This window comes from Lingula anatina, chromosome 2 (genome assembly GCF_051362555.1).
Source record: "Lingula anatina isolate TDL-2025a chromosome 2, LinAna3.0, whole genome shotgun sequence".
In the NCBI taxonomy this organism is placed as follows: Eukaryota; Metazoa; Brachiopoda; class Lingulata; order Lingulida; family Lingulidae; genus Lingula; species Lingula anatina.
The window spans coordinates 9,835,889-9,857,004 of NC_141768.1; the positions used below are offsets into that span (position 1 = coordinate 9,835,889).

The 21,116-nt window shown below is 34.7% G+C and overlaps 2 protein-coding genes across 7 annotated transcripts; one reads left to right on the forward strand and one right to left on the reverse strand.

Moving 5' to 3' along the window:
* Window positions 1-761: 761 nt before the first annotated feature.
* On the forward strand, window positions 762-13,564 carry LOC106157009 (DNA polymerase epsilon subunit 2). The gene is made up of 14 exons (XM_087005579.1): window positions 762-940; window positions 1,188-1,288; window positions 1,720-1,795; window positions 2,048-2,125; window positions 2,337-2,505; window positions 2,772-2,855; window positions 3,119-3,174; window positions 3,343-3,465; window positions 3,739-3,880; window positions 4,299-4,416; window positions 4,890-5,004; window positions 5,338-5,521; window positions 5,848-6,024; window positions 12,632-13,564. The coding sequence occupies exons 1-14, from the start codon at window positions 876-878 to the stop codon at window positions 12,716-12,718; spliced, it is 1,575 nt and encodes a 524-aa protein (XP_086861705.1). The 5' UTR covers window positions 762-875; the 3' UTR covers window positions 12,719-13,564.
* A 1,963-nt stretch (window positions 13,565-15,527) lies between these two features.
* On the reverse strand, window positions 15,528-19,843 carry LOC106157056 (uncharacterized protein F36G3.2). 6 transcript variants are annotated; one of them, XM_013532552.3, is made up of 6 exons: window positions 19,661-19,843; window positions 19,315-19,366; window positions 17,442-17,576; window positions 16,821-17,020; window positions 16,494-16,580; window positions 15,528-16,347 (listed from the first exon to the last, which is right to left on the reverse strand). In XM_013532552.3, the coding sequence occupies exons 3-6, from the start codon at window positions 17,564-17,566 to the stop codon at window positions 15,716-15,718; spliced, it is 1,044 nt and encodes a 347-aa protein (XP_013388006.2). In that variant the 5' UTR covers window positions 17,567-17,576; window positions 19,315-19,366; window positions 19,661-19,843; the 3' UTR covers window positions 15,528-15,715. The 6 variants fall into 6 exon arrangements, with proteins under 6 accessions (XP_013388006.2, XP_013388004.2, XP_013388007.2 ...); XM_013532550.3 differs by having other exon boundaries at window positions 19,205-19,366; XM_013532553.3 differs by lacking the exon at window positions 19,315-19,366.
* Window positions 19,844-21,116: the final 1,273 nt, after the last annotated feature.

Here is a 21,116-nt window from a genome sequence, read left to right on the forward strand (position 1 = left end):
GTTTTTGAAAGTTGGGTCATGACAAGTAAGCAACAAATGCGCTAGATAAGAAATAAAAAATAAACAAACACACATATTTGTATTATTTGCACTAAGCACATGTATTTGACTCGGTGAATGAAGCAGATTAAAGAAACACAATTAAGTGTCAGTAGTAGTAGTAGTAGTAAAAGAAAAAGACTGAAATTTGTCTTTAGTCTTTAGGGGGCGGGGGGGAGGGGGTCAGGACACTCTAAATCTGCCACTGAGGCCTCTATATGTTTATAATTAATAGTAAGATAAAAACAATTTAAAGGTTTAATTATTTAATGATTGTACGTATAAAAAAGGAGATTACAGCAATATCTGAAATTAAAAGAAGAAATTAAATACGACCGTGGCTTTAAAAACGTAAAAAGGAAGTTTGGTCATTTATTAATAATGTCGATCAATATCTGAAAAAAATCTTCTTGAAGATATTATCAATCTGACTTTGTGTTAAGCAGTCAAATGTCAAAAATGTGTGGAATGAAAGCGCTGTGCATCTGATCAGCAAAATAATCTTGAAAACATGTACATTGGATGATTGATTGATTTTTTACTTTTGTTTCTTGCCTTTTTTTCAGATTCTAGTTTCAATTTCTAGTTTAATGTTATAAAAAAGAGAAACAATTCATCTGACACTGCCTTTTCTTTAGCACGAAAAATGAAGTGCGTATATGTTATTTCCCCAGCAATCATTATGTTATGGACTGGGTCGGATAAAAAGGATCGCTCTTCACACTATTAGTGACTAAATCGAACCATAGAAGTAGAACTATGACGTGATCCTGGCGACCGGAAGCACATGCATTTGTTTACATCGTCAAAACGAGGCCAGCGCGGGAAGTTGCAACATGGCTGCTAAACTGAAGTCACAGATTTCTTCCGCGTTCAAGATGCATGGCTTGACGTTAAGAAGGTTTGCAGTTTTCACTTGTAGCATCAATTACATCGATTTTGTTTAGATGTTTATAATTTCTGAGTGCTATTGAGACATACATGTACACGTACACGTACTGGATGTTTACAGCAAGTTAGACTGAATTCTTAGATGAAATATGGAGATTGAAGGACGATTTACATCGGATCCCCCCCCCCTCTCGTTGTCAATATTTTTCTTCTTAAACTGTAATAATTATCTGTTGTCAACAACATTTTGTTTTCAGCGATGCTACAAAATATCTGATAGAAGTACTGACACCAATCAGTGAAGCAGAAAGGGAAAATGGACTAGACAAAATTTTAGAAATTTTGCAGAAGCAGCTGTGTAAGTGAAAATAGAAATTTAAGTAATATGTTGAACAATTGAAAACTCTTCAAACTGCTGGTTTAGTGAAATGAAGTGATCTCTTTATGTCTCCACATGGAAACTCCCCTGCTTTGTTGCTTGGCTCCCCTCAGCAAAATTATGATGTTACTGTTATCAGAGCCCTCCAGCATTGCTAATTACCCTTGAGAAAACCCCTAATCATAGTGACACATTGTAAGGTGCAGTATTTTAAGTAAGGAAAATTAATGCTTACTCCAGAAATTGGCAAGAACAAACAGAGAAAAAAGTCTTGATGAAATTTCCATTCATAATTAAATTCAGTTGATTAAAACAACACCTCTGAATAAAAAGTTTCCATGCCTTTGTTCAGAAAAGATTTTGTAAATGAAATATAAATATTAAGAGTCTACACACCATGGTGATTTCAGTGAGTTCCACAATGGTAAGCCGTGATGTTTGTGAGGCTGCTGTACAGGAATGTAACCAAGAACAGGAGGAGGATAGGTAGGACAGTGAAATTTAAAAATAAATGCAGAGACCTATAAAAACTAATTGAAAGCATATGGTTTATTGGTTTATACTACCATTTCCACAGTGACGACAATATTAAATGTATACATTGAATTCAGTCAAAATATATTTTGAAAACTATTTTTAGTCGTTGATAAAAAAAAATTTTATGACATTTTATGATAACATATATCATTTGTGCCAATAATATTGAAAGTATATAATTAGTGAATAATTTTGTTTCAGTGACAGGGTGTTTACTGTTATAGATGCTTTCTCAGTGCCTCAGTACTCATACAGCTATGAGAGGAAAAAGTTTCTGTTGTAAGTGTTTTCATGAAATTTCATTTCCAATATGTTACAGATATGATGTAATCCAAGTCATTCCATCTTTATGTGGAGTGCTAAAAATTACAATTAGATTATTGACATGTTTTAGATCCAGTAACATTCAATCAATTTTAAATTTGTGTTTTTGAATAATAATGAAAAACTTGGTAAAATCTATCTCAGAAACTGTTCATATTATTTCCAGAAACTCCAACCTAGGCCTGCCACCCCCGTGTCTTCACAGTGATGCTGAAGCCAAGTGCAGTCTGTACAGGGACAGGTATACCCTTCTTCATCAGAGAACATCCAGACATGATCTCTTTACTCCACCAGCACTGGGCGCACAACAAGAACAGCACTCCAAGAAGTTCAAGGTAATGTTTTCAGTTGTAGGCAGCATGTTTTACTGCATTTGAAAAATGTAAAGAAATTTCGACCTAGAGATGTGAAGCTCAGTTTTTTAGATTTGTTAGTGCGCTTGAGAGAAATAAAATTGGGAGGAAACAGCCTCAGTAGATGACAGGAGGTTCTGTCCTTATTACTTTCATGAAAATTTGCAGTAAATAATATGAACTTCTAGATGTTTGAGTTTAATGTGACAAAATGATCTGAACAGAGTTTTACGATTTTTTCATTATAGCTAAGACCGGTTGAGTTCTTGTTGGGGAGTACTGCCAAGTTAGGGGATATTATTGTGCTAGGAATGCTCACTCAGCTGAAAGAGGTAATTAGTTAATAGACGAACATTTGACTATGGAAGGACTTGACCAGTGAATTTAAATGTATATTTTAATAATATTATCTCTATTTGTAAATTTATGTTTGAATTATGTTACATTGAATATAACATATATATATATATATAAAATAATATATGTTGTGTTAAAAATATAATTTTCAATTATATATTTTTTAAAATGTACCAAAAGCAAGTAGTTGTAGCATGAAATATTGTCATTTATTTATGTGTTGATTTGTTTATTATAGGGAAAGTGGTTCTTAGAAGACACAACAGGGGCTGTACAGCTTGATTTGACAAAAGCCATATCCTTTAATTATGATAACTATCATTCAAACTCAAACTTAATTTTACAGAATGTATTAACCTTCGCTCTAAACTGCAGACATTTATAGCAATGGTCATAATAGCAATGGTCTTGAAATTAATGATTTTAAAGAAGTGCCATTGTTATTACTTTAACTTCTGAGAACAACTTTCATACTGGTCTATTCACAGAGAACTGCTTTGTATTAGCAGAGGGCTGGTACGATGACAGTATATTTCATGTTAATGCATTTGGTTTTCCACCACCAGAACCATCTAAAACTACAAGGTAAGGGCATGAATGCCTGTGTTTGAAAATTTACCCTGTTCATTTATATGATTTGTTGTGTGTTAGATATTTTATTGTATTGGTAACCAGGGATTAAAATGTAATGTGAAGTAATTTGCTTATAGCTTAACACCAAAAAAGGAAAAGAAAATTGGAAAAAGAGAGAGAGATAAGAAAATAATATGATGACATTTGATTATTTTCTTTTCATTTATGGTAGACAGTGCCATTTTAGTTAAATGGAGCTATCAGTCTTTCTTTCAATTATTTCAGAGCATATTTTGGTAACATAAATTTCTTTGGTGGTTCTTCTGCCACAAGCGTAAAGATGTCCCCCAAACTGCAGCAGATAGAGCAGGAAAACCAGGATGCCATGTTTGTAATAGTGTCAGATGTGTGGCTGGACAGTGTAAAGGTACTGTGATGGTTTCTTTTTTTTATAAATTGCAAAATGTCTGCTAAATCTGATCTGTCAGGCTTAGGGTGAGACAAGGAAATTCTGATTCCACTATTGTACATGGCTGATCAAATTTTAGTGACAAAATTCTGCAATTTTAAATTTTTAATTTTAATCAAGATTAAAAATACCCTTTAAATTGTGGGAGTAAAAAATGATAGTAACATTTATCCCCTGTATTTGATGTGTCAAATACGAAAATAAGCTCTGCAAAGCTGCCTTTCTCTGAAACAATATATAACATCAAGTACAATAAAAAAACGCCAAAAATGACAGGAGAAATATTTCCGGTCAGTGTATTATTTCTTCATGGATCAGTTCAATTTTATTTTCGATCATAATGTAATGAAAACATTTTCTTTCCTTTCCTTCTCAGGTGCTGGAAAGGTTGAGGCTTATGTTTGTTGGATATGCAGAGATGCCTCCAACTTGTTTTATATTTTGTGGCAATTTTACATCAACCACAGGAACTAAAAATATAAAAACATTACAAGGTTAGTTGTAAGAATGGCATTTGTACTGGCTTATGGTTTAATTTTCAGTTAAACCACAGGCAGGAATAGATAATAGGGAGATAAGAGAGTAAAAATGTCCATTTACATGTATCATCTGCAATTACCTAATAACTGGAGCATTTATTTTGAAGGCAATTTGTATGAGCGGTTTTTGAAAAATACTGCTCAATAACATAATTCCTGAAGAAGGAATAGCATATTACATTAATTCAAAAAAAAAAAAAAAAAAAAAAGGACGTGATTTATTTTGATGTTTGAAAATTTACCCTGTTAATTTCAGATGATTTATTGTATTTAGGATATTTTATTGTATTGGTAACCATGTACAATGTACTGTGATATAGCAAGACCTCTATAATATGTTTGTTTAAATTATTGCATTACTACAGCATGTAAAAATCTTGAATGTAACTGAATTTCAAATACTTTACTTGGATTGCTTTGTGTTTCAGAATCATTTAGGTCTTTAGCAGACATACTAAAAGAATTCCCGTCCCTGGTAGAAAACTCAAGGTTTTTGCTTGTCCCAGGACCTCAGGATCCAGGCCCAGCCAATATATTACCTAGGTAGAGCTTCCTATATCATTTTGATATAAATATATATCATATCTTGGGTCAGCATACATATTGAATTCAGCTGGAGTGGGAGAGTATATTTGCCTAAAGCAGAATTCACTAACTTTTAAGGAAGGCCATCACAGAATGCAATTTTTAACTTATAAATGACTAAAGTGATATTAATAAATATTAAACATATGTAATGTGTTACAGTAGTAGTCTGTTTCAATCTTTTTTTAATTCTAGCACCCTTTTAATGGATGTATTGGACCATCTAGCTCCATTATGGGTAGGGTGCACATACAGTACATACATGCAATTTTGAACAATTTATATTTCTAGGCCTGCTTTGCCAAATGTTGTGACAGAGGAGTTTAGACGGAGAGTTCCGTCTGCCATTTTTGCCAGTAACCCCTGCAGGCTACAGTACTGTACACAGGAGATAGTGGTCTTTAGGGAAGACGTTGTGACCAAGATGTGCAGAAATTGTGTCAAATTTCCAGCCGATGGTGACATTCCTACACATGTAAGTATCATCAAAGGGCTCTTTTACTCTGCATGAATTCAGATGTTGTGGATTCAGTTCAGCTGTAGCTTTGGCAAAACATCAACTGGCATAGTATGAAGTTTAACTACTTTGTAAGTCATGCTTATTTTTTCAAACAATTATGTGTTCTTTAAAGATGCAAGTGGTATAGTTTATTAAACCTGAGACCAGCTATCAAAAGGTTTGTTATACTAGAATATAATTATCATGTTTAAAATATTGTTGAACCATTGTTTTTTTTTCACTGAAGTAACATACTCTGACATCAGCTATGACTATAATGTTTTATATCATTTTTTCAATAGTTTGCAAAAACCATAATATCCCAGGGTCATCTGTGTCCATTACCCCTCCATGTGTGTCCAGTCTACTGGTCATATGACAGTGCCCTGAGGGTGTACCCCCTGCCCGATGTGGTCATCACAGCTGACAAATATGACCCTTTCATGGTCAGTCAAGTGGACTGTACAGTGATTAACCCAGTGAGTTAATGATTTCATTTATTTAATTACCAATTTTGGTACAAATAGTTTTAAAAATGGTTTTGGCATAAAAGTGTGATATATGTATAAAGATATTAATAATAAAAATATTTTAAATAATAGTAATTATATTGATAATAATAAATAGTGATGTTACATGTAAGTTGGTTATAGTGGCTGTGTAGTTACTGATTTACTGCAGAATATTGCTCTCATTATGTGGTATAGAAGATTATTAAGCCAGATGTAGTAATATTTTAGTAAAGAAGGTAGATCCTTGCATGGTTAACAAAATAGATATTATGGTCAGTTTAGAAATTTAAGATTGACAATATTTCTAAGGGATTAAACTCATCTGTAATATAAGGACATGCTGTTTAGATTATTTGCAACCTTTGTCAAGGAATGAAAGTCATTTTGCTATGATGGATATGAATATTTCTTCGGCATTGTGAAATTTTGATACTATGCCTTGATTTATAGTTATAATTGAATAACATAGTTTGAGAAGAATAAAAAAATCTGCCATAATAATGCAACACTTCCGCACTTGTAAGTTGTTTATGAATAATTCACTTCAATTTTATATGGAATTGAAAGCACCAGCATAAAATAAAATGAAGTAGATGAACTTTAAAATGTTAACATGCATTAAACAGAACTACATATAATCTTGTAAACAGGCAACATACATAAAAAAAAATGGTTTAGATAACTAGGGAAATTGATTGCATTAATTTTTGCAGATATTGTAGAGAATGTGTGTGTGTGTGTGTGTGTGTGTGTGTGTGTGTGTGTGTGGCCTTATTTAAAATCCATGTTGACAAAATAATACTAGGATAGTAAGGTCCATGTGTTTTGCTGCAGATACAAAATGGGTGAAGCATAGATTGACACTCTTTTGTTTCTCCCAAGTTATGTATGGTGTCTAGACTCCTTTATAAAAAAGAAATCCTGTAAGGTAGTTTCTGGTAAGATGGAATATATGGTCACTGAGGCTCACCTCATTTTATTGTATAAAATACCTTGAAGAGCACTGTTAAACAAAAAGGGAGGAGTTGGGCTGGATGCAGAAAGCACCTCTGATCAACCCTCATTGGCTGCAAGGCCAAGAAGAAAAAAAATCCAAAAAAGGTGGGAAAGTGGCTTTTTATATATATATACTAAGGTGATAGAGACTTTGCTAGGGGTTTCACTTGGTAGTGATATTTCATTGACAACAGAAGCGCCTTGCCTTTGTGATAGTTGAAGTTCTACAAAGGTGTCTTGCCTTTGTGAAAATCAACCTTTTTGGCATATGCAATAGTTAGACCTGTCAAGACCTGTCACTAGTATCTTTCTCATGATCTGAATGATTTTGTAATATAGTGTTGCTGACTGGGAAACTGTAGTGAAGGTTATGAGGACAGTTACCTAAGTGTACTGTAATGACATTTCTGAGAAAGAGAGCTTATGCAAGGAGTCTACAAAGGTCAAACCCTGGTGTTAATTATAGTTTTAATCTATAGTAGCATTGGGAATCCTTAATGTTTGTCATTTCTGTTCTTCTGATAACTTGCAGCCAAAAAAATAACAGATTTTTTTGTCCTTTTTCCTGATTGTCTCCAAACATCAGGATACCTGTAGGTCTTCTTTCTCTGGAACTCTTGAGGCTAAACCTCCATATTTTTACATTTCACGGCGTATTTGTTTCACAGTATTTATCATGTGCGCAGTGTGGCAAGAATAGAAACTGAGATGTTTTTGTTTTTCCTTCAAAGCTATGTCTGCTAAAATGAGTTGCAAATTGGTCGGTGCTCAAAGCAAAGAGTAGTATGTTAAAGCTTCATACGTAATTAAGGTATCTGATCACTATCCAGTTGGCATATTAACACACCTGTAGAACATTGAGGAGTACATGTAAGCACATAATGAAGTTAATTAAGTAGTAAAGACAGACGTGGGTGGTTTCATTTTGTTATGTGCACAAGGAAGCTTTCATGGTGATTTATTGTCTCCACTACACATTGGTATTCATTACCTTCCATTAGCAATATGAGCCTTAAACAGATTATAATTACACAATAACACTGAACATCTCTTGTCTAGCTGCATATGTTTTCAGATCATCCTGTTTATAACCACCTCTATGTTTCCATTTACATCTCAGATTTTAAAAGGGGTATTTTTTTCATTTTTAATGAAATTATTTCAATAATTAACCGTAGAATGTCGATCATGGGTTATTTTTGGCATAAATGTTTCAGGGATTTGTACTGAAGTCATGCAGGTCTATGGTGCTGCTAGAGAGCCTTGATCTTCAATCCAAAAGGTTAATGTATGCATATGCACTGATTCCCACATATAGTATAAATAAACATTTATTTGCATGTTGTTGGTAATACTGAATGTTATTTATTCCAAATGGTGCAATGAAGGGAATACTTCTAAAAACAGTCATTGGCTGCTATTAGTTATTGATTTTTTATCTTTTATTTGTGGTTCTGTTAAGGTCTTCTTTGTTTATTGATCATTTCGTAACATCTTGGAAAGGATGTACTCAGGTTTCAGCTGTAAATTGATCTGATTTTCCTTAAGAATATGAATTAAAATTGATACATGGGCAATGCATGACAAATTAAGAAAATTGTTTAAAACAATATCAATTAACTTTGTCCAAACTAATTACAGATAGTTCAATGATGGGATTAATTGTGTGGTACACATGGATTTTGTCCCAACCCATCTTGTCTGCCAGCTCTGCCTCTCCCCTTATACTACAAGGGCCTGTGTCCTCATCTCTTGGAATAACGTCACGTATAATCTCAACTTGAACCCCCTAGATTTTGGGCTTTGTGGGTGCATTGGCCTAAGTGATGAAACTGAAAATTCTCTCTTATTCTGAAACTTTAAAAGCTACAGACCTCTTGTTTGTTACTTTTTGTAGGGCTTGTCAAGTGCATCATTATCGGTGTTTGTATTCATGTTTTCCTTACAGTTTAGGGGTTGCGCTATTTCAAAAAGTACGACATCAGCATGCTCAAAGGTGAAATAAAATGTTAAATAATTCCAAAACTATCAGAGAAGCACCCATAGTTACTATTCAACGTGGATAGGAAGTCATATATTGGTAAGTTTACTGTGATCTTGAATTTCACCATGAGCTGTCCTTTGCAAATTTTGTGACTCTTATATCTCCATAACTGGCAGAGATACACCCATAGTTACTATTGAAGGTGAAAAGCAAATCCTATACTGGCAATCTCACTGTGGCCTTGAATTTCACATTTGATCTTCTTTTTACCATGAACTGTATTTTGTAAATTCCCAGCCCTAATATCTCCAAAACTGTCTGGTTTACATCCATATACTACCATTTCACTTAATTTAGGTTAATCTTGCTGGTGGTACAACACCTGGTAGCACTGTTGCCGCTCTGATCCTCTAGTTATAGAATAGTCATTGGCATTAGTTATATTTATTACGAGATTTTGTGACAAGAACTATTTCTTTCAAGGTCTTTGTAGTAAATTGATGATTTCATAAGGATGTATTCAGGTTTCAGCTGTAAATGCATTTGATGATTTCTTTTATAAAAAGATTAAATTTTGGAGGCAAGTCATGACAGATGGAGAAATAATTCATCACATAACATCCTTTCACTTTATTGAAAACAATGATTTTTGATTGGCATCACTTTATACTCTGGGGTTACATTTCACACAGGTGTGCATGCACAGACATGCACACAAACATGCGCACACCCACATCCGTGGGTGATAAAATATTAATAAATCTACTAAATCTATTTTCATAGATAGTAGATACAATACATATTTGTACACCGGCACACTGCATCAAGCTGAAATTTATTCATAAATTTTATGATAAAAAAAATTTTTGATCAAATGTCTTGTGATCTTCAATATTTCAAAAAAAAAAAAATAAATAAATAATAATAATAATAATAATAAACAACAGGGTGAATTATGCAATTATTTATCAGTAGTGGTGGACTTTGGTAATGTGATACAAAAAAGAGACATTTATATGGGGTTATGATTTTAAAATCATTACTTATGTTTTATATTTTCATTTATTATAGGCATCATAAAAACAACTGCAAGTGCACTCATATAATAGTAAACTGACTGACCTAGACACCTTGTTTATGTAAGCCACATAAGAAAAATACATTTGTCAGGGCATGTTTTGATCACGTTTCTTAAATAACAAAACACTCCTAGGTAAGTCAATACATTTCTCTGCTGTTTTCTCCAGTGCACATTTTACTTGTCAGTGCAAGTAAAGTGAAAGTCAAAGTCTAATTTATCTTAGCCTTTTCATTCACATTTGATTGGATTTCTGAAGGATAGCCTTCAAGTGGGAACGGATCATCTTTAATCACTCATTAAATGTGTTTTTTAGACTTAGAGATTATATCTGGTGAGGCACCAAGATATGAGTAATGGGTAGTAATAGTGCCTTTAGTCCAAGATGAATAACTTCACACATTTCATTTGAAGGATTTCTTTCAACTAACTGTTATCTAATAGATCCTCTGTCATTTGCTTGAATGCGGAGGTCACTTACACAAATGTCATTTCTCAGTATGAAGTCACTTTTGTTAAAAGACTTACTTTCATGCTATTGGTTGGCATTATTCCCTCTTTAATGTTGTGGGAATAGACACTGTTTTTGTATATACTTTTAGCTTTCAAAGTGAGTCATGCTGATGTGATAATTCATTATGAAACAGTTTTCAAAGCCTTGACCTCTAAATTAAGTATTCAGCATGAGGGTGAAGGCCAACATTACCTTTCGTAAATCACCCTGTTTTCTCACATAACTTCTTTATAAGCTGTTAGTCCCATAAATTGATCAGTGTCAGTGAGAGTGTAGGTAATAATAAGGACATACTGTGTGTGCACAGAGGGAAAAATACAGACTGTAAATATTTGGTCTAAGTGAAGATACTTACAAATGACCCATGTATGGAATTTTAAGGCAGGTCTATGAAAGAAGTTTTATATGACAGTTTTAATCCAGTGATAATTTGTGAAGGAGAAATGATTTTGACAGGGACTTCTGGTGAACATGTTGGACTCTCTTCTCAAACTTCGAATCTGTATGGCAGATTTCCAGTGGTCCAGCCAATTGGATGTCTAGTGTGTAGTTGCAATATTTCTAATAGAATCAAGGTTTTCTATGCAGTAGACTGTGCATGTGCAAAATATAGAAATATCAAGCCAGAAGACAGTCTTCTCTATCAGTTGCTCACTGCATCTCCTACAAAAGGTGAACTGAAAGTGGACAGCTCTTTGAAAGGAGGGTCCCAGGGGAAAGCTGATCTTCAAAGCCTCTAAGATTCTCCAGCCAGCAGTTCAACTAAATTGCTTCGTTGCCAAAAAGTGGTATTTTTTTAACTTACCAGGTAAAGCATTCGCTTGTGATGCAAATTGTGTAACAGTTTGGAGGCTGTTGTTAAATACCACCATTGTAGCAGCCATCTCATTATATATATATATATATACACACATACACACACACACACACACACACACACACATATATTGTGCCACTTTTTAAAAATGTATTTTTATTATTAGTCAACATAGGGTGGATTGTGTAACTTATTTACTTATATATGTTTACACCATGCTGAATTGCCAAAGGTAAAGTAAGGTTACATAAACAAGTACGAAAGTTGTTTTTCCTTATAGATCAAGTCACAAGATAATAACACGTATAAGCCTTTAGTTTAGTATTCTTGAACCCAACAGCAAGTCTTTGCAGGCCACCATCTAGGCTGCTTCTGTAGTATAATTATAACAGTACATGTCATTGGTTACAATATTGATGTTATCAGTTAATTGACTGGTGAAGTGAACTAATCTGGGTCTATATCAAAGAAATAAAACTGATCGGAACTGACTGAAGACTAAAACTTGTGAAAGCTTGCTGGGAGAGCTTCCAGCTATTACCCCTAGCCTTGATCACTCTGATGTATGATGTTAATGATGTCTTTGTGGTTTTTTTTAATTTGGTTTGCATTCATGGTGCTAGTTAATGATGTTTATCATGACTATTATTTGAGGGTATATTCTTGCCTCCTTTGACAGACTTAAAAGAGAGCTAGCTGTATTCCCTTTCAGTATCTAGTTCTGTTTATCAAAATTTCTGCTTGTTTTTGAAGTATAAAACAATTTATTTTGGACACAACCAAGTGCTTGCATGAGTTATCAAATTGTTCATCTTGACCTAGTTTTCTAGGTCTTTGAAGTTATTTTTATAAAAAAAAAAATGCCAATAACTTGGAAAGTAGTTGACTTACAGATTTCATATACTTAATCATTGTGAAATGCAAAATTGAAAAAAAAAAGTATGGGAAACAGTTGACCTAGGAATTTCATATACCCAATTATAGTGACATGCAGATTTGCAAAGAAAAAAAGTATGTTAAAATGTGTATGTGAACCTTGTCTCAACTTGGTTTTTTATTTTTCTCTCAGGAGTGAGCTTTTAGTTTTTCAACAGTGATATAAGAATAATATATACGTATAATTTCCACCTTTTTTTCTAAAGACATAAAGTATTTCTATTCTTAAATGCATGGTTTCTTTTTCAGGGTTCCTTTCCCCGAAGTGACTTCAGCTTCAAAGTCTACTTCCCAGCTTCAAGACAAGTGGAAGAGAGTAGGATAGATATAGACTAAACAAGTTTGAAAACAATAAAATTGCTCTCCTGTAGCTATGAGAAGTATGTAGATGTGAATTGAACTACATTACATAACAGGGACATTGTTTGCACATTTACTGCCAGGATGAACTGTACATTGAATCTGCAATGCATTGCATTGTTTTATTTATGTATCCCACATGTGAAAAAAAAATGATATGTGCTCAAACAGTGAATGGTAATTGGAGTAGAAGGGTCTTGATACTTCCTCACATAAGTCTAGATGAACTGTTTATCTTATGCATTAAGATTTGTGCATTTAAAGGTCCACTTAATGCCTTTGAAAAAAATTGTCTTAATATCCAGCAAAGCAACTTCACTTTCCAAATTCAGATAATCCCCTACAGATTAGAGTACGATATTTGCTTCTGACATGTCAGAAAAACTGACTGTCTGATTGGATTATGATTTGGTTATAGCAAAACTATTTCATTAGGAAAGGTACAAAACCTCAAATGCAAGTGCATGGAAGGGTTGAGCAATGATTTATGAGTAGGAGACCTATTTTTTAAGTGAGGAAAATTATATTTGGCCTGAAAATCCTGTTTTATGAACACGCCATGCATTAATGTCCACTGCATGTTATTTCATGTACCATACGTCAGTCTGTGGGGATCTAAGGAGTTGGACAGCACTGTTTGTTTTGTGTGAATTTATTGTATTTATATATTGTATAAATTTATATATTGTTTTTGTTTAGAGGACTCAATTTAACAATAAAACATGCCAGTTGATAATTTACTTGATGTAAAAATATTGTGTATTCCAGTTTGCATTAACTTTTATTGTAAACGACATGAATAAAACTTGTCTGAAAGTCAAAGGATTTTTCATTTTATGTTGAAGTAAAACGTTCTTTGCTTGCCTTGAATTTTTTTCTTTAAACAGGTTTATCTGTAGTGGTGCACAAGAACTTACCAAGAATGCACCCTCCCCCCCTCCATCATGCAAATTGCGCTCTAATCTAGGCAATATATTTTTGATAGCAGATGAATGACTAGGTACCAGTGCATTGCACGTTTGAGACCTTGACAGTTTATGTGTTATTGTATTGATTATCAAAAGTAACTCTAAACCTCCTGAAGTCAATTGTCACATATGTCTTTTAGTAATTCATAATATTCTGTGAATTATGCTTATGCTGGATGATTTGTTTTCAGTGTGATATGATACTGCCCATGTTACAGCCAGAGGTGACAAAATTTCGTCAATGTCAAGTGAGATTATTATTATTATTATTATTTTTTTTTTTTTGATATAAAAAAATTAAAGGAGACATTTTTCAGATAAAAGCGTACCAGTTTCATCAAGAAGCAGTGCACACCATGTAGCACATTTATCGGGGATTGCCAAGGGGTTGCACAGGCTGAAAAAAGTTCTTAATATGATGGGGTAACTGAAAATGTGTACATCTAAATAAAAAGAACAAAACTCAAAAGACTTGAAAATAAAAATTCAAGACATTGTCAGAAGGTGCCGTTCCACTAGACACAGTGAAGACCGTTTTCACGGGACTTTGAATATGCACCCACTCACCCGCTGTAAAGACGTAAATAAATTGGCAGATATCCTTGCTTGTGGATAGGAGATCGATTTTCTGCTGGTAAACAGCTTTTCAAGGTCATGTATATAAGTTCTACATGCCAAAAGGGGGTCTGCTGTTAACAAAATGCAATTATTAATTTCAAATTTTCAGTATTTGTGATTGAATAAGGGAAATGCATCGCACTAACTGTGAAATTACCTTGGCATTTATTATAAGTTTTGATAATATTGCGAAGCTTTAATAACGATTCGGAAGTCGCAAAAGATTTTGTGGTAATTAAGGGATTTGCTGCTTTTCTCGAGAAAAAAAGTGACGTGGGTGTCGTTTATCAACTCTCAGCCTAATGAAGTTATGATGTCGAAAGTACATTAACGTTATTTAAGAAAATGTTATTGGTAGATCGGTAATCATCACAATCACGTCATGACATTCAGGCAGTCTAGAGTGCGGCAATCTCTTCTTCTCTAGCACAATTCATTACCTTTTTCCGATTTTTTTTCAGTCTGTTTACATCGAAATATTGCGTCCTTTCAGGCACCATGTATTTTGTTATGTACTTTCGTCAACATAAAGTCTATGACGTAGCCTACATGTTATGAGGTACACGTAGTTTCTGTATAAAAAAGCAAGCTACCAATTTAAAGACACTGATTTATTATTTAAAATTATTTTCAAAATCTGTAATTTAAAATACTGTATTCATATTTGCAGTGCACAGTGCAACTGCGGTGTCAGGTACAGTGCCACAGTGAGCTGGTAGCTAAATTGTCGGCCCGTTTTGAGACATCATCTCGGCCCATAAATGGATATCTTACCGCAAGGCATATCTTAAGCATGTTTGATTTCGGTTTGCACTTTTTTGGATCTCTGGAGGTATAACTCCTTGGTATAACGGACCTCCCCCCTCCTCCGAAAAAGAGAAAAAAACACCGCCTACAGGCTAGAATTTACGCTTTAGAGCCGATTTATGATTAAAACGATGCCAAAGTACACTTCTTTGAAAAGATCAAACCTTCAGGAGTTAATAGGTACCAAAAATTAATGTTGAATTTAGGGCCCTTTTTTCGGGACCAATTTTTACCAGTTTGGTGGCAGATTAATACATTCTTGATAATGAAAAAAAAAATAGTTGCATATCATAGCAAAAACATCCTTAAAACCGAACAAAACGTTTCTAGGTATTATATAAATAAACTACTACTACTAATAATAATAATAACAAGATTTGCACACGCAAAAGAACTTTACACGAAATATATCTTTTTAATAGCTAAGTATTTACATACAAAGTAACATCCCCATTTTAAAGAATTCTTGACCAACGTATACAATACGTATCACGTTTTTGGCAGAACTGTTTAAGTAGTTCAGTATATTGTATTTATATTTATTTGCTTTTGTATTTATACCGAAAGTTTATCATACAAACTATACCAAGGCCAATTCGACTGAAGAATATGCAAGGATTTTGTGATGTTGAGGTAGATCGACGTCCCTCTTAGTAAACATCTTCCTCATCTCGAACGCTATCTTGAACGTGTCTTTGTTAGTAGCCATGATTTCTTTACCAACTTCATTTTCTGTATTCAAGTACATATCGACGTTTGCATCTTGTGGAACTGATTGAAGCAGACGCACCAGGAGAAGTCTTGAGACGAGAGAAGAGTCGGCGAACAGGGGGCAAATACGATAGGAGTGCGTCGCCGCTGAGCTCGCACCATAGCCTACAATGTTTCCACTTTTGTCCAGAGCTGTGAATGATTTAACCGAAGGTCTTGCCAGCCATTTCTCAACGAAAGTGCGCCGTGGAATGGTGTGGATTTCGGCATCATATTTGACCAGCGCTTCAAAGTCTACTTTAGATGTGGGGACGATGTCAACACTGCTATCACCCTGTACACTGATGGTCGATAGATCAATACGGCCACAAACTAGAGGACATTTGTAGGTGGATACGCTGTAGCCATGCTTTTTCAGGATTTCCTCTCTATGAAGGACAGATTTTACACCAAAATTTCTTTCTCCAATAAATTCAGACCGCTTTGCCCAAAGCTGTTTTGCTAAAAAAAGTAAAACAATAATATAAAATAATATAAAGATAGCGTTAAACTTTAAGGACTCATTCCCGCAAGCTATATATTTCGCACTTTATGATAGTCTTGACACCGCTGCCACTCTCTTGATTGTTTTTCAGTGAAACACTCACCTATACCCTTTCCTCTTAGTTCCGGAATAATGGCTGCAAGACCACCAAAGGCCTCCTGGTCATTAAGGAGATTAGCCATCATGGAACCTGTCCATAATATAAATCCATTTGAAAAAATTAAAAAACCTAAAATCAGTTCAGTTAAAACGTTCAAATTCTGAAAGGGTAGGTTTCACTTCAACTTAAAAAAAGAGATTGTGTGTAAAGCCCATTTCATCATCCGTTCTACATTTAAGTTTCGCATATTTCACTGAATACATACATTTTAATGCATTTATTCAATTTATTATGTCAAATGCAATGAAGTCATGAAAAGCTTGGACTCACCTACAACATTCCCGTCTAGTTCAGCAACAAGGAACGATTTTCCAGCAATATCTACGAAAGCCTCCACGGTCTCTTGGCTGTAATTCCAGTTCTCATGATCGTACATTTTGAACAGAATAGGGACATCTTTCTTCTCCACTTGTCGTATTTTGATTCTTGACAATATATCTCCCTCGGTACCTACTGAAAATGTCCGTGACCTTAGTTGAAAAAACGATAATCACCTTTTAGAAAATATACTTTGATTTCAGATAGCCACACATAAATATATATGAGACCAACTTACCTAACTACAAAGCTCAACTTTAATATTGAGTTTAAATTTAAATGAACAGAACCAAGATAGAAAGCAAGACGCCATCCGCTGAAAAGAGAACTGGGGATTCCCCGACTTCGGTTTGGGTCTCCTCCCTAGATCTCCATACACACATGTTGAAAATTTCTTCAAGTATATCTTAAATTTTGATAAGCCTGATTTTGACCTGAGATTTCAGAACGGATTATTCTATTTTCAAATGTTTATAATGTTTCGAAATTGGCTTTATCATATGTAAGGTTATGTGTGAGGTTAATTCATATCATTATGGTATGAATATATTTTTATCATGCTATCATACATACTGCTGGGATAATGTCCTCTTGTTTATTATGTCACTCGAGAACACGTATCTTGATCTACATCTTGTTGTTAGTGGAATGGACATACGAGCTGCCCTTACAAGAGGACTCCATATCATCGGTATCATCTTTATTGGCCTGTCAGGTAAGTAATAAAATAACATGAATTAAGATATATACGCAAAGACATTTCACTGAAAGTCAGAGAAAGTTGGTAAATGGAGATGGTTTTTAGAACAGAGATTGTGGTAGTCGTTCTTCATTTACCCTTCAACCCATCGCTCGTATTAAAACGTCCGTATGCATAATCATGAATAATGGCCAGCTAGTACGCTACTTGTCAAAGGTTCATAAATCATTTGTTTCTGTCTTTTCTTCTTTTACAATAGCAAGCGACATCCTGGAGATTAAACTGTCATGGAAAAGGGCTTATTTCCAACGAAACAATCATTCTACGTAGAGCGATCCAACTTGGCGGGGACTCTCGCTGAATGCAATCAGATTAAGAGGTAAACACGCCTCCTCTTGGCGTTGAGTAAAATACAGAAAAGCTGGGGATTCTACGAGTATGTTGGAAAAGAGGAGGCGTGTTAGTCTGTAAATCTACTTGCATTCAGGGAGAGTCCACGCCGATTTGGGTCAATCTATGTAGACCGATAGTTTCATTGGGAACAAAACCTTACGAAATAAATATAAATAAACCATTATATTGCTTTTATAGGTCTTGGCTTGATGTGCAAATTATCCGGCCTGTTAACGTGCACGCGCCTGGTTTAGGAAACTGCATATTTGTCAACCTTATTTTCTTTAATTTTCATAAAGCATTCTAAAACAAAGAATCTTCTACACTAAATCGAGATGGTATGCCCGAAACAATAAACAGACAGTGACTTATAATAGATGTAAGACAATATACTTATATTAGAACGATGTCCACGTAGGCCTACATCACCTGTACTTATTATAAACAGTTATCCATACTGAAACTGAATCTGGACAAGAAAAGTGTAACAGAGGCGTATGAGCTGGAGGGAAGAGGTCTTAATGCCCTCGCATTTTTTCAACCATTCATGAACGTAAAGAACGGTTGCCCCCTCCATCCCACTCTAAATTTTGCTCCAAAAATTATTTTATAAAACATTTTAAAGCAAACACTCCAGCCTAGCTGTCAAAACAAATGTATAAAATCTAACTGAATATTGTTAATAACATAAATGGAGACCATTGTTGTGCAATGTTGAATAAGGGAAAGCACTCCCCCTTCAAACATGGGTCCAATGTCATGTGCTTGAGCGGGATATCCCTTTCCTCTACCAAGAGCACAGATAGATTTGTCACTAGATATCCTCAGATCTCTCTGATTAAAATGACAGTACTCTCTGTACACGTGAGAGAAGATGTCCATACATAATAAAAACTGCGACCCTGGTATAGGGTAGGATATTCACAACACTGTTATCATATAACAAGCAAATATACATGCAGCACCACGATACTGGTATGAGGTAATAGTCTATAAGAAGTGGGGCGACAAGCTGTCTTCAATGACTCAAATGACGTATCCACACTTTACCTTCATCTCCCGGAAGGATTTCTCAACTTCCATATGTTACGCAAAACCCTCGGTAAAACCAGACTAAACTTAAAATTTATCCAACCTAAAAGGTAGTTAAAATCATCTCTAGGTAAAAATTAATCGATCATGGCGGTTTTAGGTGTAAATCATAGTGCAAGCACCCAGAACTTATTACTATAATTAGCCGTACATGGCCGTACAGTTGATTAGTCGCCAAACTCACGGATTTTTCAGCTGTCCTTTAGGCTGCTTATCTGGCTGTTGTTGGTATGTTGTTGCTTACAACAGTTGCACACTCACCGCTTACTGTCCACACATAGTTTGTTATGTCACTGCTCAAATGGCGGATGGCCTGGTCGAAATGAATGAAGCACACGTGGCACAGTCGTATATATATGTGAATCTGGATGTGGACCTGAGAAAAATGCTGGAAGGTGGAGGGGGTCTGTTGAAGGCCTATAATAATAATTAGGTAAATTGTACCCTGTAGTAATGAATCCTTTGACTGGTTAGGGGAAAGGAAACGTCTAACGATTTATGAAAAATATAGAAAAATATCAAAAATCCCTCTGCCCCATTCGTCACTGATCTCTTGATTGCATAGATTTGAACGTGACTTATACTCACCTGTCATTACAGCACTTACCTGGGAGTCTATGTCAAAGGTGTCGTGTAAATCACCCAGATAAGAAGAATTACGGGACAAGTGGGCCTATGATGCTAAAAGAAATTAGGTCTGATATGAATGCTAGACTGACTAAGCCTGTGGAACCTAAAGATACCTAAACCATGGACCTAACCATGCCTAAACCTAGGTAAAACGAACAGACCAACATACAGTACGTTAGTCAGGAAAACTACATAAACTAGAAGCGGAAGTAACCTAGATTAGGTATAAAGCATGCATACATTAAAGAATAACGCGATTAAAGATTTGATTATGAGTCTTTCAAATTTCATCTGGGGATCAATATAAAACATAGGTAACATACATAACATAGTAAGTAGCATAACGTGAGTAACCTAGATAAGGTATAAAGCATGCATACGTTAAAGAATAACGCGAAAAAAGATTTGAATTTGAGACTTTCAAATTTCATCTGGGGATCAATATAAAACATGCGTGTTGGGCTTACATTGTATTCACCAAAATATGCGAAAAATACTAGCAGCCGTACCATAGATATGCATAGACGATTTTCTTGTGTCTAGAATAATTTATATTGTCCAGCACTCACCGCGGATCTAAATTGCATTTTGTCAAGTTTCATATTCGTAAGTATTATACAGATGTAGATTTTTTTTTCAAAACCACTTTTTTTCTCTTGATTCTGAACAGTTACGTACGTTCCCTGCATTCTAACTTAGTGCGAATTCAAGGCAGGCATTTAAAGCATTGTCTGTAAAGGCGATGTAAAGTGACTCTGATATGTATGGACAAGCTAAAAATAAATTAAGACAACATAAAATCCTTGTAGCCTGCAAAGTTATGTCACGAGAAAAAAATGGTGAATTGTTGGCAAATTGATTCTGTTGACAATTACAAGAAAAAAAGAATAAAACTAGAAAGAAGCTAAATGATGCTAAATTTTGGCATTGCACATGCGTTTTTACGGAGGCAATGCCATGAATTAATTTCGTTATTTCTTTGAGCAGGAGGGGCAGAGAAAACCTTATGTCCTCCCTCTTTTTCCCCTGTTAATCACAACGTAATAACATAACCAATGCCATAAGAGCAATTGTCGAATGCGATGATAGGCCTATTGGTATTTCAGCCTGGATCAAGCCAGGAAATTATATCTGATATAATTTCCTGATCAAGCCTAGCAAGAGCATGACCCACGTCACAGTTGTCAACCATGTAGGCCTACGTGTCTGATAGTGATAGTTAATTTCACCGTGACATTTTTGTGTGGCATATAAACAAATTAAATTAACCGAAGAGAATAAAGATATCCTAGCTTTTGCAATTGTTGATTCACAAACTTGCATATCTATGTATAAACACTTCGTCTGCGACTGAAAATATTTCATTAAAAAGTGTTCATTCCAAGTGCAGAGAGTGTACAAGAATGGGGTGTCCTTATAATTAAAATACAAAA

Coding starts and splice junctions, on each gene's coding strand:
- LOC106157056 (XM_013532550.3), bottom strand. Junction 16,581..16,820: donor ACTAGACGGGAATGTTGTAG/GTGAGTCCAAGC, acceptor TATTATGGACAG/GTTCCATGATGGCTAATCTC. Junction 16,348..16,493: donor ACTAAGAGGAAAGGGTATAG/GTGAGTGTTTCA, acceptor TACTTTTTTTAG/CAAAACAGCTTTGGGCAAAG.
- LOC106157009 (XM_087005579.1), top strand. CDS start 876: ATGGCTGCTAAACTGAAGTCACAGATTTCTTCCGCGTTCAAGATGCAT. Junction 941..1,187: donor CATGGCTTGACGTTAAGAAG/GTTTGCAGTTTT, acceptor TTTTGTTTTCAG/CGATGCTACAAAATATCTGA. Junction 4,417..4,889: donor AAATATAAAAACATTACAAG/GTTAGTTGTAAG, acceptor TTTGTGTTTCAG/AATCATTTAGGTCTTTAGCA.